At 35.7% G+C, this 22,096-nt stretch overlaps 1 protein-coding gene across 8 annotated transcripts in view; it reads right to left on the bottom strand.

Annotated features, from left to right (window-relative positions):
- Positions 1-22,096, bottom strand: part of Mme (membrane metalloendopeptidase) — a 103,703-nt gene that overhangs the window by 35,643 nt on the left and 45,964 nt on the right. For all 8 annotated transcript variants that reach the window (XM_045130793.1, XM_045130794.1, XM_045130798.1 and 5 more), the window contains exons 9-16: positions 18,174-18,308; positions 16,028-16,129; positions 14,198-14,334; positions 13,992-14,085; positions 12,477-12,605; positions 11,209-11,307; positions 9,662-9,739; positions 8,254-8,357 (exon numbers count right to left, since the gene is read on the bottom strand). In XM_045130793.1, coding sequence (XP_044986728.1) covers positions 8,254-8,357; positions 9,662-9,739; positions 11,209-11,307; positions 12,477-12,605; positions 13,992-14,085; positions 14,198-14,334; positions 16,028-16,129; positions 18,174-18,308 — 878 coding nt within the window. The remainder of the gene's footprint in view (positions 1-8,253; positions 8,358-9,661; positions 9,740-11,208; positions 11,308-12,476; positions 12,606-13,991; positions 14,086-14,197; positions 14,335-16,027; positions 16,130-18,173; positions 18,309-22,096) is intronic.

Here is a 22,096-nt window from a genome sequence, read left to right as displayed (position 1 = left end):
AAGAGATGAAAATCTAATACATCTATCACAACATGCGCAGAACCTGAACAGGCCATAGCAGATACTGTGTTAGGGTACTCAGTAATAGTTTAACTTTCTTTCAGTCTTTCTGGCTACTATTTGCTGAATCAAAACAATGTTAGCATGATATATGTATGAATATGTATTTATTCTCCGTATATGTTTATTATGTATGTGTTCATGTGTGTGGGTACATGTATTATGTGGGTATGCATGAATGTATATGGAGGCCAGAAGACAGTCTTAGGTGTCATTCCTAGGGTCTTTCACTGGTAGGAACTCACCAAATTGTTTACACTGTCTGACCAGGGAGGTCAAGAGATCCATCTATCTCCACCTCCCAGGATTGAGATTATCAGATTTTTTTTTCCTTTTAATATAGGCCTTGGATCTTCATGCTTGTATGTCAAGTACTTTACCAACTGAGATATCTCTCCACTCCCCCGCACACCGATTTTTAAATTTCATTCCCACCCACATTTGTGAATATTTGTGTCCCAGGTCTCTAGCACTCTACACAAGCACCTACTACCTGTGTAAGTACTTTTCTTTTATCCACTTTAGTTCAAAAATGTTAACTAGAAGATTGCTCTGAGAAACATCAGCAAAGGGGAAAATTTACAAGATAGTGAAGAAAGAAGTGGGGCACTTTCCTGCCTTTGTAATTGGTCCTTTTCCTCTGGGTTCACTTGGTGTGGAGAAGCGATGGAGGAAATGATCTACTTCTTCTATCAAAAGCTCATAATGAGGGCCTAGAATTCAGTGCTGGAAATGACCTTTGACACACACACCAGATAGACTTTAAAAGCCCACAGGTACACTCTGGTAAGACTGTGGTACTAAAAGAATCTAATGATTCATTGTAGTGGTAGGGCTACAATGTCACTTAACAGGGGATTATCTTCCTTGCTGCTTCTGGTGGCATTAGCGTTTCAGGAACAATCAGTGCATCACAGCTTTTGGCCTGCCAGCCTTGGGGATTCCACTTATTTAAGAGCTTACTACCACTGAATTATCAAGATCAGAAAAACCGGTAGGACTGAAGCAAGAAAGAAGACAAATGAGTAAAATAAGTTTCTTTTTTGTTTTTAGTAAATGCTCTGTTTAACTCATTATTAATTTAAATTCTGACATGTGATTGTCAAAGAATGTTTTGGAAATAGGTGAAGTTAATTGTGATCTTAAAGAAAGTACGGTGCAAGCTCTCTGCTTTCTTGTCACAGCACCAACTGGACCCTGCCTTTTCTTGGGTTTCATTTCTTCAGTCCATTACAGGCTTTCAAATGAAGGTCAACATCTCATTCATTTCTTCATCCCTTATTGTGTTTAGCACAGGGACCTGCATGTAGTTTCTGCTCAATGAATGAAATGAGTTCTGTCAATGTCATCACATGCTTTTATGTTGGTACAGGAGGAACAGCAATACAGATCCAGTGGTGAAACCAGTTGTCATAGTTTATGGTAACCCTAAAGCTCAATAATCATGGTTCACAAATACCACCACTACCTATCACATTGATATCACTCAAGTTCTGTTCTAACAAGCTAACATAACAGATAGTCTAGCTCTGGAGAGGCTAAGGCATGAGAACTGTGGTTTGAAGCCAACTTGGGCTGCACATTGAGACACTATTCTAAGAAATTAATTTTAAAAATCAGCACCAAGTCGAAAAACAACAGAAGAAAATCTTTTTCTTTTGTTCTTGAACATTTTTTCTTTAAAGGTTTTTGTCTATAAACTCCAAATGAATAATCATGTTATGAAGAGTAAATGATTATAGCTAATTTTGCCAATAGTTATTACATTTCCAATTCAGTGGTATTTCCATCTGAGGAAATGGACTGTTTGAAACTTCTTTGCAACTGCACTACATCCCCCCCAAATATAATGTTTGAGATTACTTTTCTTCCTACAAAGGTATCTAGAAAGCATATGAAGTTCTGTAGTTTAAATCCCTATTTGCAGATCAGAGCTTCTCATAAGGGAATAGGGAGGTTTTTCAGCTGAATGATTAACTTGATGTGTCACTTATAGACTTTCAAGATTTCAAATTTGTTAATCAGAGAACAGCAACAAAGACATATCTGTGTATCTTCACTACTGTGACATAAAATGCTGAGAGGTAAGTGTATTCATCTCACCTACTAAGCTAGCTTTATCACCATTATTACAATCTGGCTATTTTGTCATGTGCTCACCCCATTAACATGAACAAAGAATCACCATTCTGCTTAACAGTATTCAATACAAATGCATGCTTTCACATTTTGGTACAAAATTCCATGAAATACAACAAACTCTATGGGTTATCTAAAATATTCAAGTTTTAATGTAGATAGAGGTGATGTGGTAAGTAACATCCAATACTTAAGTTAATCCAAATCATGCAGTGGTTTCTGTTAGGTGATAAAGGGGCAGAAACAATGAGGGAGAGGACAGAGGAATACTTTGGAAGCATTCATATGGCAGGAGTTTTGGTCAGTGGTTGGAGTTTGGGTACCTATGATGAAATTCTGTAGAGTTATTGGGAACTATGGGGAACCTGGGACTTTTTGAAGTGCTTACACTTATTGATCTAGACAATAGAAATCCATTGACATGAACATTACCCAAGCTGTAGCTTCAATAACTCCAGAGATTAAGGGGATAGTATTATATATATGGAAGTAGAAGACCAGATTACTGGGGGTACAAAGGCCTAAGTGAGGTCATTGGAAGAGGCTGAGTAAAGGAAGAGTAGGGGGTTAATTATGAATAATTCATATGAAAATCTGCTTTTATGGACAATGGTGTACCCAGAAGCCATAGACTGTTACTTGAAAATTTTCAGTACCAGGGATGGGATACCTTCCAGTGAGTTGTTTGTCAAGAAGGGCCCTGATGCTCCCAAAACATTACAGACCATCACCAAAGCTCTTGGTTTCCCATCAGGAACAGATGGTAAGACCCTACTGGGGAAGACTCCACATACTTGGGTTGCATGGTCACTGAGAAATCTTGCTGGCGCTGAGCTGACAACCTCTTCTATGTAGACGAGCTGACAGAAAGCTGGAAAAAGCTATGCTGCTTGCAGCTCCATGGCACAGAAAGAGAAGTCATCAGTGAATATAAATAACAGTGGGCACTGTAAGCCTTAAGTTTGGCCAGCCAGGCCAAATGAGTCAATGGGTGCAATAGTGGCATGTCTGTTATGGGGGGAACCAACCACTCTCTAACTGGACTGGAGGCCCACTCCATGGGAGTTAATACATGCCTGATATTGAAAACCTGTGACAGGGCAAGTCATGATTCCTAGGGGTGTGCCACCTGCTGGTGTCTGGCTAAATGCATATATGATGCTCACCAAACTGCCTGGTAAGCACTTCTCTTAATATTCATACCCATATGTTAATGCTACTCTCACGTTTGGTTAGAGAAGCATCTCTTTTTAGATGGCAGTGACTTTTGGGATGACTCAAAGACATCATCGTGTTGAGAAGAAATAACAGAGGAGTGCTCAGTACTGAAACATCTCTATAACACCTTCCAAGGTTTGGCCCACTGCAGAAAAGGTGTTAGAAGGAAAGTAAGAGCCAAAGGAAGGGTAGGACTTCTTACAATGTACTCTTTCAGACACAAAATGGGCTGGATATCCATGACCTCACACACTACCTACATAAGACCATCATAATAGCAGGAAAAGATGATGATGTCAAAATAAAATAGAAACTGATTAAGAGGAGGAGGAGATATGATGAAGAGTGGAATTGTAAAGGGGAAAGTAAGGGAGGAGAGGGAGTTATTATGGTTTATTGACTATAATTATGGAAGTTTGCAGTAATAAAAAATGAATAAAAAATAGAAGAGGGACTGCTGGGAAGGAGAAAACAATCAATGAAGGGAAGATAGGAGAAAGAGATGAAGGAGGGTGTGGCAGAGGATTATGATCAGGGTATATTGTGTATATGTATAGAGGTTGCCAATAAAATGCTTTTTAAAAAGAAAAAGAAATAAGTATTATAAATTGTAAACTTCAACAACAAAACCCCTGTGATAGCAGTGTGAGGATAAACTGAAGTATGAAATAACTGGTAATAAAAATTAGAAAAAAATTTACAACAGGAAGAATTCAACAGGGAAAAATTAATTTCTTTTCTTTGTAATTTTTTTATGGGGGTAGGAAGTGAATTGACACACCAGGGATTCTAGCTACTGCAATCAAATTCCAGACGAATGTGCCATTTTGTGCACATATGCAACTTTGCTTTTCATCACCTTGTGCATCTGGTTTACGTAGGACCTGGAGAGCCAGACATGGGTCCTTAGACTTTACAGGCAAGTGCCTTAACCACTAAGCCATCTTTCTAGCCCTTAATTAATTTATTAACTAATTAAGTATGCAAATGGAGATGGTAAAATGAAACTGTCTTCCCATGCCAATATATTATTTTATTAGCAGCTGGTAAATGTAGCATTTTCCTTTGGACAAAGATTTGAGTCAGTACTGTAAATGAATGTGTTCAGTCCAGGGGGTCAACATGACTCACTGGTTTCTTTCTGGGTAGCAATAGGATGTGGGCTTTTAGAAAGTAGACAGATATGAGCAGAAAAAAAGATCATTATTTTGTTGAAATGGAAAATGTTGGACATGTGGAGTTTATGAAACATATACTTAAGTGATACTTCCTAGTCAGCTAGATATTGGGTCTGGAGTTCAGCAAAAGGTTCAGGCTAGATATAGATAATTAACTGGGATAAGGATGGTAGATTTCACCATCCTTTGTTTGCCTTGAGTTTTCCCACTGCAAGAATGTGTAGTAAGAAAAGAAAATGTGTAGATATTTATTAGTTGGTTAATTAAAAATTATATAAATTAATTTGTACCTTGAAAATGAAATGCATTAGTATATATCTAAAATATTCTACAATACAACTGTATAATAGTGAATAGTCTTCTGGTATGGACATATATTCCTTCTGCAAGTCTTTAGGAGATAGGATGTTGAGTATCTAAGATGTGATTCTCTGAGATGCAAATTCAGGCTACGGAAAAAACATGGAAGCAATTGATGCAGTCTTTCAAAACATGTACAGTGAAGACCTGAACTTGAGGCTACATGAAACAAAGGAAAGAAACCTTTATGATGACTTTGTTACTATTAAGGAGATGCAAAGTAAGTCAGAGACTTTCATTACAAGAACCAAGAAGCAAGAGCAAGTTTTATCAGACTCTATCCCATGGGACTTAGTCCTAATTGTTTGGTACACTCACTGTCAAAATGCCCCTGATTATTTTGGAAGAATAAACAGTTTTCAAATATAAACTAACAAAATAAAAGGATTCATCTCATATAATATTATATATAAAATTAGATATGAACAAAAATAATACAAAATGAACCAACACCAATTCAGAGGTTCCCACTTGGAGGGTGGTACTTTCCAAGAATTTTAGTACTTCATTCAGTTGACCCCAGTCAGAGAAAAAATAGATTACAATCTAGTGACACTAAGATGGAGAACCAGCTTAAAATAAACATATATATATATATATGTATATATTCATATATATATATAATTTATTTGCGAGCAGAGAGAGACAGAGGGAGAGAGAATGGGCATGACAGAGCCTTCAGCCTTTGTAAACAAACCCCAGATGCATGCTCCACCTTGTGCACCTGTCTTACGTTGGTCCTGGGGAACTGAACCTAGTTCCTTTGGCTTTGCAGGCAAATGCCTCAACCACTAAGCCATCTCTCCAGCCCTTTGGTTGTTGTTTTCAATGTTTCCCTGGTGAATTCAGTGTGAAGCTAAATGTGTGAACCTTCACATGTAGTGCAGAGCAGAGTAGAGAAAGACAGAAGGCCAGCATTGCTTGGCATAGAACACTCGAAAAGCCATATTATACTTGTGACTAATAGAAGCTTTGGAAATGACTCAAAAGTGCTGGTCTGACCATTTGTTGAAATCCTGTATACATTTATTGGTTTTTGGTTACCTATCTTAAAGATAGAAGAGCTCACAAAATCAGCACATATGATGAAATGGAATGAACAGTATTACCTAATTACAAAATGATTATAAAATTGAGGCTATCTTACTTTCAAAAAATGCCAAGCAGGAACATTTTTTAAAAAATAATAAACAATTTTTCATGTATTTTATAGGTAGAGGTTATTTTAGGAATTTTTTTGTTTATTTTTTTATTTATTTGACAGCAACAGACAGAGAGAGAAAGAGACAGAGAGATCCCTCAACTGATGAGTGGATAATGAAGATGTGGCACATTTATACAATGGAGTTCTACTCAGCGGTAAAGAAAAATGAAGTTATGAAATTTGCAGAAAAATGGATGGACCTGGAAAGGATTATACTAAGTGAGGTAACCCAGGCCCAGAAAGCCAAGCACCACATGTTCTCTCTCATATGTGGATCCTAGCTACAGATGATTGGGCTTCTGCATGAGAAGGAAAATACTTAGTAGCAGAGGCCAGTAAGTTAAAAAGGAGACACAAAGGGAAGAGAAAGGAAGGGAGGAGGGTATTTAATAGGTTGATATTGTATATATGTAAGTACAATGATTATGATGGGGAGGTAATATGATGGAGAATGGAATTTCAAAGGGGAAAGTGCCAGGGGGGAGGGAGGCAATTACCATGGGATTTTTTTTTTATAATTATGGAAAATGTTAATAAAAATTTAAAAATTAAAAAAAAAAGACAGAGAGAGAAAGAATGGGCATGCCAGGGCCTCCAGCCACTGCAAACGAACTCCAGACACATATGGCCCTTGTGCATCTGGCTAATGTGAGTCCTGGGGAAACGAGCCTTGAACCGGGGTCCTCAGGCTTCACAGGCAAGAGCTTAACCACTAGGCCATCTCTCCAGCCCATTTTAGGAATTTTTATAAAGACGACTTAACAGTATCATCTGTAGAATTTTATAGTGCTAATAATCATTAAATTTAAATATATTTATGTTAAATAAATAACAATAGTCATACCTATAGGAAACTTCTCAGATGATAAATTTTCTGAGACAAATAATTTTGATAACTTTTAATGGATTTCTAGTGACAGAATTTGTTAAAAATGATAACATAAATTCTATGTATTCACTCTTCGTTCTTTCTCAGACTGTAAACATGCTCTCATATTTGTAGTCTCATTTTCAACTCCAAACCACAATATATTTGTTCTAATACAAATTCAAAAATCAGGTAGTTAAGGTTTTTCATTAGAGCACCACAGTGTTTCAAGAGTTCAAAATATGAAGGGCCAAAATGTATCAAAATTTTTATTAATCACCTTGCTCAACCTGCACCTGGTTTATTAAGAAATGAGCAATCTTGTCATCAAACAGTCCCAGTGTACTTTGTACCTTTCCTAGCACATTTGTCTTCTGAAGTACAGTATATTATATCTTTCCTGTCTATCTTTTATTTTGCTCACTTTTGATTCTCCCAGGGCCCAATAACAACTGGCATTAATCAGTACTCTAGAAAGGTAAACAAAGGAATGAAAGAAAGAATAGCAGCTTAGGTATGTTAGTATTAATTTATAAACAGATTGAGTTACTACTGTACTTAGTTTTCACTTGCTCACTTGTACATTAATTTAGTTGTAACAAAACCTTTATGTTAGATATTGAGAAGAGATTAACATATCACCTCTAGGGATTTCACTACACCCATGCTGATAAACTAAGGTACATCTATCTATATAAGAAACAAACATTACAACTAATAGTTAATTTGACATAGTGATAATAGTAAAGATACTTATGAGACTACTTCCTGTTATCTCCTACGTAGTTTGTACAGGGTTAAGGGAAGCATTACATGAAGTGATGTAAGCAAGAAATGGGGTTGCAGGTTACTTAACTAAGACAAAAGGTGGGGATATCAGCAGAATATTCTGAATCTAAGAACATTAAGGTCTAAGCACAGGCTTAAAGAGAAATAGGCTATATAATCTAAAGTGTTATCAAGATCCCTGTCCACAAGTTAGGCAGGAAATGATGTAATGTCCACACAAATTAGACAGGCGAGAAGTAAGTTAAGTTTGAAGACACCTAAAGAAAAAAAAAATCAATTTGTTTGAATTTCTATAATATAACACAATTACATGCTCTTAGAACTTTTTAATAGAAAGATGATATTGGACTTTTACAGTTTCCTAGGGACCCAACATACAAAAGGGAAAAGAAAAGTCCATTTCTGAGTGAACACATTAGAAAATGGAAGATACATACTCATCTTTGTCCACCTTCTCTCGGAGTTTCTTTAGTTGGTTTCTTTGGCTAAATTTCAAATTTTGGATTATATTCTCAAAGTATTCATCTTCTTTGTAGTCCAACTGTAATACATAAAAGATTTGTGGAGAAATGTTAATGTTAGCACCTTCACAAGTTTTGCTAGACAACATAGTTACTATAGTTGAAAAGCAACCTCAAACACTTACCAAAGAACGATTTTTGCCCATTTAGCTTTGTTATATATTATCGGTCAGCATAGTTCTAGCTGAGCCACAACTTCAGTGTATTCTTTTATAACCAATCAAGTGAAACCAATGGTCAGACCAGCCTTACAATGCTGGTATTACACTCCATATAGAAGCACATATTACCTACTGTGTATTTGCACCATGCTTAGTTCTTTTTTTGTTTCCAAGATAGGATTGGCTGAGAAGCATGTCATTGACTGAAGGCAGCTCAGCACTTACACAGAGTACTCATGCTTCTGATGAAAGCAGCTGGACTTCCTACAACCCACACTTCATAGGATCCTCATTTAATACTCTTTATGATAAGTTAATTTTTATGATAAGTTCATGAACTAATTAGTATGATTAAAATTTCAAAATGGAAGAAAGTGAGGTATAGACATTTCTCATCAATTGTTCAAGTCTAAATGAGGAGTAGAACTTGAATTTGGGCCACAGCTGGGCTTTGAGTCTAAGGTCTTAGTTGCTCCACTTTTGTTGTAAGGGCCCCTGGGTTCTATAAGTGGTAGGCAGCTCATTTAAAAGAAAGTCAAGTTCTCCTACAAATAGAAAAAGAATGGGAAGCACTTCAACTTTCAAACATCCATGTCACACATGAATTACACATCATTGTCATTTCTATACAACAGGGAGGATTTCCAAAATGGACCCAGGTGTCCAGCCACTGTCTCAGCTGTTTCAACTAACCACCAGGTGACTTTAATAAATCATCTTCTGTTTTAATTTTTATATGATTAGAGGAGAATTAAACAGTTTTTGGTTGTCAGTATTAGATTTACTTGTTGTTTAAGTAGAGAGGGCATGATGTAGGATAACCATAGGGGACAACAACAGGAAATGGGAGGAACTAAAGCTTTGACTTTTCAAGCTTGTAGAAGACAGGGTAAGGGGCTCATCACTTGGTGTTTACCTCTCATACTCTAAAGGAAACAAGTTTCCCTCAATATTCTTAAAATGAAGCATGGAAACAAAAGGATAAAACATCAAGTATAGTCTAGGCTCAACAGAAAGGGCTAAATATTTTGGGCATATCAAAGGTTTGATTGAATAGGATCTATGGCTGTAGGATAGTTCATATAATTCCAGGGACTCCTTAGCTGGAAATTACATTGTCCCCAGCCCTGTGTATCATTAGCCAGAATCTTGTCAAGACTTACCTCGAGATACTCATTGTTCAGTTTGTTATCATTTGAAATGTCATCAGGATAGCCAATCCTTTCCTTAATTGCTAAAGCCTATGAAAATTATAGTAATTCAAAGCTTATATGATTATATAAGTTTCAAATACAAGCATCACAATTATTTCATGACTAACAATTTAATAGCTTGATCCACAGTGTTTACAAAAGGCATATCTGACAACACTCAACCAGCATTCTTTGCCATGGCTCCTTCCTACATTTAAAAACCAAATAGCCAGGTGTAGCACACACCATTAACCACAGAACTCAAGAAGCAGAGGTAGAAGGATTACAATGAGTTCAAAGCCACCCTGAGACTACACAGTGAATTCCAGGTCAGCCTGGGCTAGAGTGAAACCTTACCACAAAAAAACAAAATAAAATAAAATAAACACAAAACAAATTCTAGTTTAAAAATTAAGTCTGGTGGGCTGGAAGGATGGCTTAGCAGTTAAGGCATTTGCCTGCAAAGCCAAAGGGCCTTGATTCAATTACTCAGGACCCATGTTAGCCAGATGCACAAGAGGGCACACACATCTGTAGTTCACTTTCAGTGGCTGGAGGCCCTGGCGCACCCATTCTCTCTCTCTCTCCCTCTTTCTCTGTCAAATTTTTAAATGTGTATGTGAGAGAGAGAAAATGCATGTGCCAGGACCTCCAGCCACTGTAATTGAACTATAGCTACATGTGCCCCTTTGTGTACATGTGCAACATTGCACATTTGTGTCACTACATCTGGTTTATATGGGACCTGGAGAGTTGAACATAAGTCCTTAGGCTTCACAGGCAAGCACCTTAACCACTAAGTCATCTCTCCAGTTCCTTTTTCTTTGTGTATTAAATATCTCATTCCTGCCATAGATGGTTGACTTTGAATTGTATCACATTATTACTTCTAAATAATTGAATCTAATTTATATTGTTCATGAGGGATGAAACCTGTGTTTCTGAGCTATTTGGTTTGTCGTCCAAATGGATAATTTGATTACAAGTCTCTTATATAAACCCAGAATTTTCCCTGGAATAAGGCAGCAAGTGTGTCATTAAAGTCATGTAGGAAAACCCCATTTTGTATAGATTTTCACACTATATATTCATTACAAATCAATATCCTATTATTTCCAAGCAGATATTCTCAAGAAGAGTATTTACTGGGGCACAGATTCTGTGAAAAGTAAAAGGTACTGCAAAAAAGACTTATTATCAAACACTTGGAAATAATGTAGAATAATGTTAAGTAGCTTTCTACGGTACTGACCACTAAATGTAATTTAGATTTTAAGGTTAGAAACTTAGGCTCTTGTAAGTGATGCGTTTGTTGATTTATTCAATCAACATATGTTAATGAATCTACAAAGGGCCAAGAACTTTGAAATGTTTTAATTAAAATTTCCTGGTAACAGTGCATCTGAAAGGAGCTTGCATTTCTTTATGTATCCAATAATTATGTTTTCCTACATATTTTAAAGGTTCATTTTTTGCAAAAAGAAATGTTTTCTTTGATGGGCCCTACTGATCTTTACCTTTTCCTCAGCTTTCTTTTTTGTTTCAGCATCCATCCACGTGAGGTCATCCAGAGTCTGAATGAAAACCTCCCGGATTTGTGCAATCAAATCTTCAACCTCAAATTTAAAAAAAAAAAGAAGTTATTCATTCATTCTTTATAACACAGTTTTAAAAGTATATTCTGTCTTTATATATGCAATAGCATGTCAACAAACATAAATTCAAAAATTGACCTCAAACAAATAGATGTATGAAACTCTAAGGGAGTGCTGCTACTATGAAAATTCCTGATTAAAGGAGTCTTAATATATATGTTATGCTAAAAAGTCATCTTCATGAGCTGGGGAGATTGTCCAGCAGTTAAGGTGCTTGCTTGCAAAGCCAGATGACATGAGCTCAATTTCTCAGTATCCATGTAAAGCCAGATACACAAAGTGGCACATGCATCTGGAGTTTGTTCACAGGAGCAAGAGGACCTGGCATGCCCCTTCTCTCCATCTCTGTCCTTGCAAACAAATAAATAAAAATATTTTTTAATATTTTTATCATATTTATTTATTTATTTGAAAGCAGCACAGAGAGAGAGAGAGAGAGAGAGAGAGAGAGAGAGAGAATGGGTGCGCCAGGGCCTCCAGTCACTGCGAAAGAACTCCACATGCAGGTGCCAGCTTGTGCATCTGGCTTATGTGGGTTCTGGGGAATCGAGCCTTGAACCAAGGTCCTCAGGCTTCACAGGCAAGCGCTTAACCACTAAGCCATCTCTCCAGCCCCATAAAAATTTTTTTTAACAAAAGTCATTTTCAGAATGTAAAGGTTCCTACTATCTTATAAGGACTATCAGAATATTGGGTATGCATGAAGCACATTCAGCATATTCTTTCACTATGTCATTAAGTTCATTGTCTTCATTTCAGTAGCAATAAAAAGTTAGGCTACATTTCTTATATTTCAAACAAGCTCTGTCTTTTATGTTTTTGCACTTAAGGAAACACTGAGTCAATTTTGGTAATACAAGAGGTTATGAAGGACTATACCAAGCAGTATATGACTCAATATGCTAAATATACTTTTTCTGAGAAAAAGGTAGTTTTGAATTAAATAATATGAGGGACAGAAACATAACTACTCTTGGACACAGATTTCTCAGGAAATATGGCATATTATGATTCAGAAGTTCTTTGCCTAGTTAATAAAATTGTAGCTAAGGTATGGGCAACTGTAATTGCTCTCAGATGCATACAGATTGTGTACTGCTAGCTGGTGATATATTGTCCTGAAGTATTACCACATGTTTGCTCTCGCCAGCAAAGGCTGCTTCTACATAAAGTCTCCCCACGGCATTCTCCATGTTCCCATTGACATAGTTTGCACAACGTCTCCAAGTTGCTGTTTCTGATGTTGTACCATAAAGGGCCTATAAAAGAGAAAGAAAGTATGGCATTTGACCAGGAATGGGGTCTGTATGTACATATAGACCATACAGTTTATAAGACTCTAGTCATATGTCTCCTATAAGTTTCTGTATTACTTACTCATTACTTTTCCTCACAAAGTAGGTGTCCCTAGCCTACAATAAAATGCAATCTGGCTGATTTATTTATTTAAAAGTGGTTTGAAAACAAGGCAGATCTTCAGAGGCATGTCTCAGTAGAACTTTTGGCTATTACAAGTTAACATCCTTCAAGAAAGCTTTAGGAAAGAAAATATAATATTATACCCACTCTGTAAACATAAATGCAAAATAATATTCAATAAATATAATAGAGAAAATCTTACATATAACAAAATATATTTCTGCTTTTTAATGTTTTAGCAGAAGTTCAGGCACTTTAGAAAAATTATCTGTATCTATATATGTGTTTAAACACAAATAAGAGGATTAATTTAGATAAAAGAAATTTACCACAATACCCATTTTCCAATTTTGCATGTGTTTTATTTTCATATTCACATGTAGCCCAGACTGGCTTTAAACATTCTGTGTAGCCAAACATGACCTTGAACTTCTGATCCTTCTGTTTCTATCTCCCAAAGTCTGGGATTACAGTTTTGGAACACTATACCTGCTCCTGCTCTTGGTGGTATTGGGGGTCAATCAGGGCTTCATGCATGTTAGGTAAGCACTCTACCCAACTAACCTACATACCATCCCTGCATTCTTTAATTTTAAAAAAAACTGCTGTTTTTCTTCTTAGGGGAGAAACTAGAATTTTAATGTATCATTTTCTTTCCAGAGTAACAACCAATATGTTTCATATATATATACATATATGTCTCAATATAGTTCCCCTCCACAATCCCTACTAACCACTTCCCTCATATCAGAATTATAATGATTATTTAAATAATGTAGGTGTAGCCTAAGAAAAGACTTTGAGGTTATATCTCCAGGTAAGTGTATTTTCAATTTACTGTTCACATCAATGTAATCATTTTTGTGTATGTCCAGCAGGCTATGAGCACCTGAAAATCAAGTTGATTGAGAAAGGTACCCTGCAGTTCCTTTTAACAACCTAGTAACAACACCCCAGTACATTATTCTTTCATGGAGTATTCATAAAAACACAGATGACTCCTTACAGGACTATGTGATCATGAAGTCACAGGAGGCCATCATAGAATGGCAAAGCCTGGGAAAACAGACTTCTTCCTACACATGTGGAAAATAACCAACTTTTGATTCTTGGTCTTTCAGAAAAGCACACCATATCCTAGAAATACATGTGGCAAGACTTTATAACCATGTATCTCTTTATGCTTTAAGTCTTAAGAAAAGTGAGATTTTTTTTTTTTCCTTCACCTTGCGGAAAGCATTTCTGGACTCCTTGTAGTTTCGGCTGAGGCTGCTTACAAGATCCATTATGAATCTCCAGGACATTAAATTTTGAAGATCTCTGTATAAAAAAGAAAATCCACCACCCAGTAACAGAAAAGATGAGGCTGTAAAGCTTCACAAGAGTGGCATGAAATCTAATCTTTTAGACACAAGCACAGTGACATACCTACCTGGCAGAATATTTGGTAAGAATAGGCTTAAGTTTGGTTAAATACTCTGGAGCATAAACAACCACATCTTCCTCATTCTGAACATTAATATTCACAGTCGACATTATTTCATTTGTGAAATTTGACCAGCTGAATGGCTGGGGAAAAAAGCAGTCATAAAACACTTAGTAATTATGTATTTCTCTTTTTGGTTCCAAGCCTCAATTGTGGTTAGAAGGTCATTCACTGGTGGGTGTCAGCTGCATCAGTAAATAATTAGCATAACAGTCTGTTTGGGATTTTTTTTTCAATGGTTCAATCAGCTTTTGAATAAACATTAGTTATACAACATGATACTTTAGATAGAGAAACTAAACCAACCACAGAAGAGTATAAATAAAAGCATTAAGCACAGAGAATAGATCATTAGAAATCATGCACACTGTCACCTTCTTGCTCTAGCCAATATTAAAAAGAAAAAGAAATTACTTTAAAAAATAAAGCTTCTGGGACTGGATAAATGGCTTAGTGGTTAAGGCATTTGTCTGCAAAGCCAAAGGACCCAGGTTCAACTCCTCAGGATCCATGTTAGCCAGATGCACAAGGGGCACATGCCTCTGGAGTTCGTTTGCAATGGCTAGAGCTCCTGGTAAGCCCATTTTCCACCCCCCATTTCCTTCCCTCTACCTCTTTCCCTGTCAAGTAAATTTTTAAAAAAATTTAAATAAAATAAAAATAAGCTTCTGTAGTACATGCAAAAATACAAGTATATATAACCCATCTTTTAAAAGTGGACATTAATACACAATTAAGTCAAACACAGCAATACACATCAGTGGTGCTTCTGCTGCAAATGAAAAAAGAAAACACTGTTATAGCAGATGTACAGTGATATTTTGACACCACGCAAAAGAACATAATAAGGTATTAATCTTAGTTCTACAGATAGGTATGTGGGTTTTATTCATTAGTAGCTAAGTTCTGAGTTGCTAAAAGGTGGAATCTTGTCTATTTTTCCTAAGATGGTCATTGAGAATCTTCAAAATTGTCAATGTTTTAGACTTTTTATCTATACATACACAGATCACTTTCTGTGTAGGAGGTGAAATGGTAAATGCATTATTTCCTTTGGTGGTTTGGATCACTTTCAAAATGCACTTATTAAACATATAACAAATTTATGCAAGAAACACAATTTGATTTTTTAAGTCATTATAAACTAGTCTTGGTTTACAGTGGACCAAAGACAATTCCATTACAGACTGGGAGCTTGTATATTCTACAGATGACACTTCATCTCCCAGCCATGTGTCCCAACTGAAATAATAGAATAAATGCACAGCCCCCTAGAGAGTGTGAGATATTAGCTAAGCATAAAAAAACAACTATTTATCAGCAGAATAAAAAGATATTTTCTTCTTATTTCTTTATTCTAGTTCTCTATTATTGCCCTAAATTTCTCCAAAGGTGACCTTATTGAGAATATAGAAAGTCTTCTGAATAAATTATCCTATTTTAGGAATTAAGAATAAAGTGTCTTGTGTGTGACAGATTAAGTCTAATGACAATATAACATGTTCTCAGAAATATTTCTCAGTTTTCCAAACCTTTTAATATTATTGCATACCTGCCTTGAAAAGGATTTCATCCTTGTAATTCATTCTGCCTAAATATACACATAATGATTTCAAGTAGACTTTTTCTGGTCTTGTCATTAAGTCATATAGTGGGTGTTATGTACATTAACTTGAAGGGTAATTTATCTCAATCAATTAATTTAAAACACAACATTTTAATGCTATAATTTTAGAAAATTATATAGTAAGAAGATGCATAAAATATGCTACTTACCTTCCCATTGATCTCTAGAGAAAAGTTATTTTGAAGCTGGGCCAATGTCATTTTGTTATAAAGAAGCATTGGGTCATTTCGGTCTTCAGGTATAGTTGTAGCCTATGGATGTAATGCTTCATCATTGTTTTAGAACTAAGAACTTTAGATCTATAACCCTATGTAAGGGCCACTATAGTGCAGTTACAGCATGATTTGATTTAGGTTCTACTCTGCTTAACAAGTTATTTTGTTAGCTCAGGAAGTAAAATGCAATATTTAAGATTTTATGCAGTTAGTAATAATTATTGAGTTAAGTGTGATGTCAAGTTTAAAACTCTTCAAACTCTTTACATTTTGATAACTACCCAAGACACCCAAGATGTATTGGTGGGCTGTGGCTAATGGCAAGTTTAGTTGTGTCTACAGCTGTTGCATTCTATACTTTTGGATATAGTCATCTCTTTACTTATCTCTCAAATATGGTCTCCCACAGGAAGCTTATCCTTCAGTATCTTAGTTAAAGTTGAGTTATGCAAAGAAACTGCAATAGTTCCTGCAACAATCCATAGCAAGTAACACAGAAAATTCTTGGTATATAGCAGGCAAGTTGCAAATTATCTGAGGAGAATAGTTACATTCCACTTGTGTGACAGACTTTCCATCTTGTCAAACTAGTTTGTGTCTTGACACACTAGTTTTGAATATAATAGTAGATAGCATTGAATTTTGGTTTGTTCACTGGGTCAAAAAGATTATAATATGATTGTAACTCACCAATTAGTGGCTATGATAAATAGAAACAAATTTAAATGTGAAGAGACAAAGGGAAAGGTTTGAAATGGGAATTATTCAGTGATAATGAGTCTAATGTCCCCATTGGGAAGCACAACAACTAATTTATGAATGGAATCATTATTGAACATCTGCATGCAATACAATGTTTGGCACTGTATATATACACAGGTGATACACAGATGATTAAGTCCTCATGTCAATCTGAGAGTATAAGGTAGAGTAAAAAAATAATTGGAAATAGTCAGATGTGGTGGTGCACGCCTTTAATCCCAGCACTTGGGAGGCAGAGGTAGAAGGATACCCATGAGTTCGATGCCTGGGACTACATAGTGAAATCCAGGTCAGCTTGGGCCAGAGTGAGCCCTTACCTCGAAAAACCAAAATAATAATAATAATAATTGGAAATAATTCTGAGATATTACAAAACTACAAGCACAGAGCCAAATCTAGTAAAAGTGTGGTCCAATAAAGTAAGAGTGATAAAATCCCAGGACAAGAAAGTGCCTCTAGCAATTGAGTTTCCATTACAGAACCACATACAACCCACAGAACAGCCATCCACTCAGCTGCTGCTCAAAGCAACCAGGCTTTGAATGGGGAGGGGTTCCACAGCCAGGCTAAAATTGCCCTCAAAGACCTTCACTCTTCAAAATTCTAAGGCCAGGTGGCAGTGGAAAGCTCACTGGGGTCTCAAAGTGTAGAATCAGACTTGCAATGTCCAAGAAAGATCTGTGGATTCAAGACTTAATTTGAGTACAGGTTCAATAAATAATGTGAGATTCAGGGCTCATTGGCTTGTGACTTCAGGGCTCCATCAACAGATCGTCAGAGAAGTGCCAACTCAGTTTCTGAGGGCTGGTCAGGAGAAACACCCTTGGTCCTCCTGCTAGGTTGTTCAAGTTTTCCCTTAGTTCAGCAGTCTGAGTCTGAATTGAGCAGTGTCACTTTGCCCTCTAACCAAGTTCAAGGGCCCACTACTTCCTAGCAAGGTGATAGAGATAACTTTACCACTACTTTATATTTTAAAGTAAAATAAACTAAGATGTACAGCTTCATGTTCTCCTGAGTCAAAAGGACATATAATGGTTTGACTCTAAACAATATGATTTTTGATGTAACTCTCTTAGAACAGGCAATCAAGCATACCTAGCTTAATATTTGTCTGATTTAATGTGTCTTTTGGACTTTGGGAATATGGTTTACTATAAAATTCTATAGTTTCAAAGTTTATCTTAAAGTCAACTATGTACAACCTAGCTATGCTTTTTTATTACTAGGTTAAAAATATTTTAACCTTAAAACAAGGTAGAGAGGAGAATTAAAAAGTGGTTTAAATTACTCAGCATATCGTAAGAATGATAAAAATTACATTGGCAATTTCTTTTTCCAATTCCATAACTTTATTCATTTCCAAAGAAAGCTGGTTCTCATCAATAGACAATCTTTCTTCCTGACGAATCAATTTGGCCACAGAAATCATAAAATCCACATATGCTGTGCAAGCCTGAAAGAAATAAATAGTAAAGTATTGAAGAACCTTCTAAATATTCAGTGTTTAAAGTATTAGTTTTTGGTAGCAAATAAAGCAAAATAAAACAGAATTCCTTTCCTAAGTGCTAAAAGAAGTGACTTGTAAAGATTCTTTTAATTAGGACTTGGACAGAGGAATAAAGTATAAGTTCTAGTCCCATAATTTGTAGCCATTTGTCTATGGAAATTGTGTATGTTTCACTTTTCAATGGAGATATTTTGCCTTTATAAAAATGTAGCTGCAAAACACTTCTTAAGCAATAACATGTATTTTTCCTTAGATAACAAGTTCCTTAAGTCTTTTTTTTTTTTTTTTTGGTTTTCTTTGTTAAGACATAGCTACACACTCAAAAAATTTGATTAGAATATCTTCATATCTGCCTCAAGCATTAATTATAAGCTTTTGTTATTAGGTGCTTCAACACACACCTGTGTGTTTTAGGGTTTCCATAATTCTCCCATTTATTTGACATTTCACTATACAATAGCAAGATTTAGTTTTCATCTTTCTTCTAAGAAATCAGGTTCTTTTTATTTTATCTTCATATGCACTTTAATTTTTAAAAATAAGCTGAAAACTAGTGTGTTACTGACCTTTCATGGACTCTATAAATGTGTTATTCATGTTCAGTGGCATTGGAACCAGTGGACTTCAGTCCCATTTCTGATAAGCTTCAATGCATTGCTACTCATTAGCCATCATTATCCATTAAAATATAAGCTCATCTTGTTTAGACTTTACCCAAAACTCAAGTTTCTAGCAGCAGTTTTACTAGTGAAAGCAAGCAGTCATCAGCAGGAAAAAAATATATCAAACAACTTGGGGACAGGTGAAGCCTTCTATGCTTCCAAGACTTTGATAAAAAATAAAATAGCAAAATGAAAATATTACCAAAAAGAACCTATGCAAAATGTACAATTATTATTGCTCTGGGATGTTGACATACTGACATTCTGTGACCTTCATTAAAAAGTTCTATTTTCAGAGAGTCTTTGTAACCCTAGGAGACCTACCTAGTGCTTCCATCCACGCTTCTCAATAGGACAAACTTTTTCAGCTGTTAATCTGCATTTAAAAAAAATCACTAATATAGCGGGAATGGAATGATATTTTCACACATGTATTCCAAACTCCATTATTTTCCTATTAAAAGCTAATCAGAATTTTTGTTTCACTTTGTGGTAAATAAGCATGTCTAAGTTTATATGTCATGGGACCACCAAGTCCAAAGCATGAGCATGCAGTGTCTTGAACTGACTATATTTCAAAGCATGTAAATCCCTCTGCAATCAGCAGGGAATTACTACTGACTATGAGAAAGATGGCAATTTGAATTGTCTAATATTAAGCTACTGATATTTTTCCTTATTATATGAGCTATGTTTTTTGGTTAATGAGGTGAAAAAATAGTAATGGAAATCCTTGTGTATTTTGTTGATTCTGTAAACTTGTTCAACTTTGCTACTGTCTATCTACAGATGTATGTAACAGAAGAACTTTAGACAAGTCTTCTGGCCTGCTGAACTGGAAATGTTTCTCAGGAAACTGAAGCACATATCATCTTGCATCTTCAGTATAGTAGCATGGAATACACTTTCATTAATAAATTCTAGCCTGGTAACCACTCTTTTGTAACTGATTAAAACATGTATCTTATATTTCCTGGCTTCCAAATTTATCTAGTTCTTGTTCAAACCAAACCTCACTGCCATAGCTAAATCTATTTTACAAGACCTGATTCTACCTTAAAGTTTAATTTTCTTGTTAACTTATTTCTAAATAAATAAAATGCCTGGTGACTGTCAGGATTTGGGGAGAAAGTAATTAACACATCTTAATATTTAAATAATACTATGACCAGGTTATTTTTTTAAATTGAAATTTAGTTTTCTCCTTCTTGTAATTTAAAGAGCACTTAAGTTACCAGAGCAGAGACCAGAATCAGCTTCTTTTTTTTTTTTTTTTTGGAGTCATAAACTTCATTGAAGAAAGAGTAAATCAAGGACTGCCTGAGTGGTAGTCCTTTGTTAAAAAAGAAATTGTAAGCTTTAGCATTTACAAAAGCTGTTTAAAAGGGATAACTTGTCTTAAGGGGTAGGATAAAGCCCATGTAATAGAGATTTTGTGGTGTTTTAAGCTGTGTACTATCAGTGAGATAGTATTTACTAATTCCAATATCATGAATTATTACTGTAATTAAAATTATTTTCATTTTGAAAGACTAGGCAATGGTATTTATAAGCCAACTCTTTAGAAGTCAGCTCTCTAGAAGCTGACTCTTGCTTGGATTAAACAAAAACAACCAATGCTCATGTTTATATATTGTCAAAGAAGAAGAGAACAAAGCCATTTTACTACTGTCTTTTATGCTTTAGTATCAATGCTAATAAATGACAGCAAGACCCAGAAAGGAAGAAAAAGTTCTCCAGTCATCTGGTTAATACCTGGGAATATTGGTGGGCCAACTACTTTTTAGATCTGGCTGTCACTTCCAGATATTTTGTTCAAGACACCTAGCTCTTATCAATTTTCTATCTTCCCTCTCCTCAGAAGAAAATGTACAAAATGTAGAACAGGAAGTAACATAAAAGTCACAGAACTGTTATTCTTAGCTGTTGATGCTTCAGGATACTTAAGTGTCATACAGGAAGTTTGCTGGTATAACACACAGAGGACACGAAGTAGGAAACACAGAACACAGGGCAGGAAAGATGTTTCCCATCTAAAAGGCTTGGACATCTGGGCATGATGGTGCATGTCTTTAGTCCCAGCACTCAGAAGGCAAAGGTAAGAGGACTGCCATGAGTTCAAGGCTACCCTGAGACTACCTAGTGAATTCCAGGTCAGCCTGGGCTAGGGTGAGACCCTACATCAGAAAAATAAATAAAATAAAAGGCTTGGAAACTTCCTAGTTTAAGCAAGGTACAATTTCCAGCACAGGGATTTGCTCCCCACAGAGGAATGTGTGTAAACATACAGTCATATTGCCGAAGAGTAAAAATGGAAAACAGTCTGAACTCAAGCAGAACTATAGAACACAAGGAACGCAGGATCCAAGAGGCTAGACCTTGACTAATGTGGGGACTGAGTCAGTGTTTCATCAGACTATCAGAAAGAAGTTGGAGAGTCATATAAGTACTTCTAAAGTTTCCTGCCTATATTTGAAAAGGTGAAGATAGGTCTTTTCACAAACTGGGTTCAGTCTCCAAAATTCTCTTGTCCACTTTACTATGTTGCAAATAAAATGGTTATGTTCCTGTAAATTCACATAATGGGAAAAGTATGAGTCACCTTATATCCAGAAAGGAGAAAATAAGGCCAGTTTCCCTTGTAGTTTGTCTTATTTAGTCAGCAGTACTATAGATTGAAACTAGGTCCACCATACATATTGGCTGAACATCTGTAGGTTACACATTTTCTCTATAATGAGAGTCATTTAGAAAGTTATTTTAGGTCTTTTCACATCTATGTCACTTGTTTACATCTAAATCTAATACCATTTTTCATATCAATTACTACAGCCTCCTCTGATCTCTTCCTCCAGTACAGTGTAGTTTACAAACTGTAACCAGGGCCAAATGTTATCATATGTAAATTATTCACCTACTTTATTCCCAGTCATTTATTATCACATGCCATTTTATTGTCTTTATAACACTTTCCTAAATTATTTAATTCTTTCTTTATGGTCTCTCTTCTCACAGGAAAACATGAGTAATGTGAGAGCAAAAATATTGTTACCTTGGAATTCCCACTGACCA

This window comes from Jaculus jaculus, chromosome 12 (assembly GCF_020740685.1).
Source record: "Jaculus jaculus isolate mJacJac1 chromosome 12, mJacJac1.mat.Y.cur, whole genome shotgun sequence".
Lineage (NCBI taxonomy): Eukaryota > Metazoa > Chordata > Mammalia > Rodentia > Dipodidae > Jaculus > Jaculus jaculus.
The sequence above is the reverse complement of the archived record's forward strand: the minus strand, read 5'-3'. Positions and strand labels throughout refer to the sequence as shown.